The sequence below is a fragment of the Gadus morhua genome, chromosome 11 (genome assembly GCF_902167405.1).
Source record: "Gadus morhua chromosome 11, gadMor3.0, whole genome shotgun sequence".
In the NCBI taxonomy this organism is placed as follows: domain Eukaryota; kingdom Metazoa; phylum Chordata; class Actinopteri; order Gadiformes; family Gadidae; genus Gadus; species Gadus morhua.
Window position 1 is genome coordinate 9,626,150 of NC_044058.1, and position 5,209 is coordinate 9,631,358.

Below are 5,209 nucleotides of genomic sequence, written 5' to 3' on the forward strand. Positions count from 1 at the left end.
GAAAAAACTAGACTTAGTGGAGGTGCTAAGCTAAAAGCATGAGGGGATCATGCTTTAAGCTGAACTCTTGGTCAGCTAAATTTAGTGAGAAATAGAAGCATGAAACAGTCTGCTGTAGCCAATAGGGTAAAATCCAAATATCTGGACAGACCAAGGTGAGGGCCTGTTAAATAGTATGTGTTGCCAGGGAAGGAACGTACATAGAAAGGCTCGGCCTCCTTCTCCGTGACCTCATCCTGGTAGAGTGCGAAGCAAGTAGGAATGCGGCCGAACCACACGTCTCTTAGCACGTCCTTGTCATCTGCCATGCTGTTGTTTCTCTAAGTGTCTCATACAGAACTACCTTGGGATGCCGTCCTGAAGATCTCTAGAATCTACACGTATCATCAACAGAGCAAATAGAACAGCATTATTATTTAAACTTTCCGCTGTACAATAGCAATTGTAGATTACTAATATTACAATAACAAGGAATAAGTTATGCTCCATCTGGATCTTCATACCTTCTGCGTCAATCTACCAAACGCAAACACGTCATAACATTTCCATTCTTCTTTTTTTTTTTTAAGACATTGAAATAGTTTGATACAATTAACACCACTAAACGGTTTAACACCTGTTCAACAGTATTCGCCACATCCTGGTGCGCAAAATACGCAGCATCAGTGCAAAATCGAACCTAGCTTGGGCTATTAGCTAGCCAGTCACAATGGTAATCTAGGTCTATTTAAAAGGAAGAAAACTGATTGCCTGTATGGGGGCAATGTTGACCGAGAATAGAAAGATACCAACATGTAACCGAGGAATATACATGGATTAAAATCTTACTTTTCTTGAGCTTTATCAATTGGTTTAGTAGGAAGGGCCGTGGCAGTGTTGTCATTCGTCTGTCAATGGAAAGACTTTATTTTTCCACTGACAACAGCGACATCAATTGCTCACTTTTGGTAATGTAGCTTCAATTTATTATTGAATACATATATAATGTATTACCAGAGGGTTCTGATCAATTAAAAATTATAAGCAACTACATTTATTGGATTTTTTGGCGGGTCATATGTGGGGTTTACATTTATCAGAACTTTTTAAATATGACATAGGTGCCATTAATTCCACAACAACTATGGCGGATGTTACGTTCCAATGCTGCCGCCTCATCGATACGCGACGTCCTTTAGCAATTGACGTCATTTCAGGCTGTTGGTTTTGTTGTGGACACAGCAGTAGCAGCAGTAACGGTATGGAGAACAAGGTTGAAATGGATAGTCTGGAAATGCGGATTCAGGAGTTGGAGGGTTCTATTTACGGTGAACGGCGGAATAAAGGTGGAAAAGTCGTAAAGGTTAGTCCAGGCAGTTTACAGGAGATGACAAGCAGACAGACATTTTATGTTAGCTATGGCAAGCTAACAGCAGAGAGCTTGCTTTGCTGTCAGTGAACGCCCTTTTTAATTATCATTACTCTCCATCTGCTAATCATGTTCTATAAACGATTAGTAGACACCCAGTATTAAATAAATAAAAACAGGACTGGTGTTTAGTCAAGTGCTTAGTGTTATGTTTTTCTTTTTTGCCTTTATTGTAGTGCACGGAGTCTCTGTCGAGGATCCAAGCAGCTCTGGCAAACACTGCCAACAAGAGAGAGCGCGTGAAGATCTTGCACAAGAAGAGTGAGTCTAAGAACATGCGTGGCAATGGATTGGAGCTGATCAATAGAGCACATTGTTCATATAGAGGCCTTCTTGTCTTAACTCACTAGGAAGTATTTGTACGAGTTTGTAGGCACTGTATTTTTTAGCATTCTCTAGTTTACATGAAAGCAATGTGCTAATTCAGTGTCTGCTATTTGAAACTGGGCTACTCCAATGGAAAGGGACCGTTTCGTAAGGGCAGTTCAACAATTTATGTGAAGTACAAGTTGAAATAAAGGCATTGATAAAATAAATACAAAATAAAGCAAACTTTTAGTAAATGATATCATTCTGGAATCTAATGAAGGGATACAGCTAAGCACTTTCTTCTATGATGGGTCGCAAACTCCCAAACTCAGACAGTGTGATAAATTCTGTTGCTATGCTCTAGTTGAGGACCTGTTGAAATACCTGGACCCTCAGTTCACGGACCACATCACGGTGCCAGATGCCATGAAGCTGGAGTTCATCCTAGCAGGTGAGAAACAAGATAATTTATACATTTTTATTAGAAAAATGTCTATGGCCTTGACATTACCATTGTATTTGGCGAGGCATGTAAACTTTGGTAACAACATTTCTGACACATTTCTGGCACTCTTAATAATTTCATTGTTTTGTTTTGTTTTTGCTTTTCATCCACAGAGGAGGACTTCCTGCTCTCACAGGCTGCTCTGCTAGAGCAGGTCAGCAGCCTACAGCCCCTGCTGGACAGCAACTACATCCGGGGTGAGGCTCTTACCAAAGATAACAGTGAAGGACTGTCCTTCCTCCTAACCCATTGTTACAATGGTTCTATGCTTGGTGTTCCATGGGTTTATCCCTGCTTGCGTTTGTTAATCACAGATGTACCAGAGCATGCCACCAAACTACAGCGGCTGTCACAGCTTCATATAAAACAACAGGTACAACTGTCCAATCCTTTTTTAAATCTCACTCTACCTCTATCTCGTATGCATTCTTCTAGAAGCATAGGCTCTGTTCAGACTTAGTAATATTACTACACTTATGTCTGTTCTAATTATTATACCTTGCATTACAATTGCTTCCTTTGTGTGTTCCTCTCCGCCAGGACCAGACTGATGCTCAATCCCTTGAGGTAAAGAGGCTCTTTGAGGAGTACAACAAAATGGTAAGTATTACTGTTTTGTAAGAAAACATTTTTGTTTAGCCTCCTAGTCATGCATATTAGGCTGAGTTTAGACTTGGATCCAATGGAAGGGCTTAAGTGCTACTACAAACTACATATAGTCATTATGCGAACCAATTCTAAAGACATTTGTATTATAGTTCAGGTCAAATACTCCATTGTCGCATTGTGTTGTTAGGACTAGAAAGAATGGAACACGTTTTGAACATTCTACAATCGCTTAGCAACTGTCGATCAGTAACTCGGTTTAACCCAATTAGTACGGCTGTTTTTTGACCACTATAACTGATCAGACCTTGCAACTGAAACCCTGGAACTATTTGTTGACATTTAAATGTAACCAAAGCAGAATTGCATTAAACTATTTAATTATCAAATGATTGTCTACACCTTTAAATTAAATAAACCAGCATGGGCTGTTTTCCACTGCCACAGGGCCCATAAATAACCGTTTCTCTGTACATTGAGAAAAATCAATGCACAAAGGACGTTGTCATCATTAATGACTGCAAGTAGTGAGTTGGTCCCAGACTACACTATTTTTCAATTGTTGCTCTGCGATTTTATTTAGTTGTTCGAGCCATCGGACTCTGAAGTCTGATGGCTGTAGGGCGCCTTGCGTTGATTATTGAGGCAGTGTGGCTCAGCCGAGACTGATATAGCAGACAGAACGTTCATTAGACGCAACGCTGATGGCTCCAGTTGAACTAAGGAGTAAAGATAAAACCATTAAAGCTTATATTTCTGCATCACTTGTTGCTCAGCATATTACTCTCGGTTACTGTATCCTCTGATCCCTTTGCTCTGGTTTGCAGATGTTCCTGTTGTCCAAGCAGTTCACCCAATGGGATGAGACCCTGAGGCAGCTTGAAGAATCCAAGGGGATCCGGCCTGTGGAGTAGAGGATGAACAAGTTCTTAAGAGGACGCTTGTTGTGATGACTGTGGTTATGGGGACCACAGTTAAAACAAGTGTCTTGGACTGCTTGTTCACTGTTCCCCATTTCCCCATTTCCATGCAGACATGTTTTATTATGTTATAATTTAAGCAAAAGGAAAATACATTTAGATTCAGGCACTTTCCTGTTCCTAGGTCGTCAAAGGATTATTTTGATTCTTTAGATAGATCACTGAAATGTTTAATGGTATGATATATGGAAATCATCTAAACCAAGGAGACTGTAGTGGAACTGAGTATTTTGGTTAGTAATATTCCCCAATTGAAAGCCATTTGACATGCTAAATGTGTTTTTATATTTATTAACAGCATTGCTGTAGGCTATAAAAGCTTTCTGTTAAGACAGTCACAAGACCTCATTTCTTTCCCTCTTACTCCACTGTGCTTCTCTGCATATTCCTAATTCTGTTCCTTCCAAATTCTAAATCTGTGGATCACACTACAGAAGAGACAATACATATGATTTGTTTATTTTATTTCAACTATTTGGAGAATAAATGTACCCTAGGCCCTCAGATATGTGTTAAGTTTGTGGTCTTTGAATCAGAAAAAGGAAAAATGACAATCAAGTGTTGTGTCTATAGGAAATGTGTATTCATGGGTTTGTGGTGCTCTGTCAGAGTCCAGGTTCATTCAATAATTGTGTAAACCCTAACACAGATAGAAAAATAATTGCTTTGGGAGTTTAAAAAGCTACATTTCTTGCTTTCCTATATCCAGCCACAGTCACACAATAGAAAAATTGCTGTGCCTGGAGTGGTTCTTGGCTTTAGTCTCTACATCCTAGCACACCTTCAACCTATACTACATGATAGCACTACTGCTAGCAAATGACTAACACTAACGCATGATTTAATTTTATTTTTGGTATTTCTCTGCAATATGGTAATACAGTGAACTTGTTCGATTTATTGGTCTACTCAATGTATGTTTATTTAAATGGTTATCAGACGTATAGTTAAAGATAATTTGTCCTTCACTTATTTTGTTTCTGCTTTTCAGTTATTCTGAGATAATTGGCTTAATTCACCACCACTCTTTGCCGTACAGACTTCATATTATATTTTGGACCTCTACTGAAATAATTGATGGTGCTGTCTATCTGCTGCAGGGGTCAGAAAAAAACTAAATCATAACAAAAATGTCCTTTTAATTTAATTTGGTCCAATCAGTGTATCCAGCATCTGTTTGTGTTGGGGGCCGTTGCCATGGAAGTGGTCCGTACCATTTTCATCCCGATCTTTCTTCCGGACATTTTAGAATCATTCTTTACGAACATATTTTCAAAGCCGTTATTTTATTCCCAAATAATTGATTTTAGATGTTTTTAATACGTTTAATCTTTTCAGATTAATCTATCGGACTGTAGAGAAACGTCAGTGTCACCCCGTTTAACTTGGAAATGGTAAAGT

The 5,209-nt window shown here is 39.0% G+C and overlaps 2 protein-coding genes across 4 annotated transcripts in view; one reads left to right on the forward strand and one right to left on the reverse strand.

The window, feature by feature from the left end:
* The window catches only part of atg5 (ATG5 autophagy related 5 homolog (S. cerevisiae)), a 28,232-nt gene extending 27,303 nt beyond the window's left edge, over nucleotides 1–929 (reverse strand). For 2 of the 3 annotated variants that reach the window (XM_030369659.1, XM_030369661.1), the window contains exons 1-2: nucleotides 829–929; nucleotides 201–374 (exon numbers count right to left, since the gene is read on the reverse strand). In XM_030369659.1, coding sequence (XP_030225519.1) covers nucleotides 201–308 — 108 coding nt within the window. In that variant the 5' untranslated portion in view covers nucleotides 309–374; nucleotides 829–929. Of the gene's footprint in view, nucleotides 1–200; nucleotides 388–828 lie in introns of all 3 variants that reach the window. The other variant, XM_030369660.1, reaches the window with a different exon arrangement.
* A 179-nt stretch (nucleotides 930–1,108) lies between these two features.
* dctn3 (dynactin 3 (p22)) lies at nucleotides 1,109–4,314 on the forward strand. The gene is made up of 7 exons (XM_030369662.1): nucleotides 1,109–1,342; nucleotides 1,585–1,669; nucleotides 2,082–2,168; nucleotides 2,336–2,419; nucleotides 2,537–2,595; nucleotides 2,763–2,822; nucleotides 3,656–4,314. Exons 1-7 carry the CDS (start codon nucleotides 1,124–1,126, stop codon nucleotides 3,740–3,742), a joined length of 681 nt encoding a protein of 226 aa, XP_030225522.1. The 5' UTR covers nucleotides 1,109–1,123; the 3' UTR covers nucleotides 3,743–4,314.
* The last annotated feature ends 895 nt before the right edge of the window (nucleotides 4,315–5,209 follow it).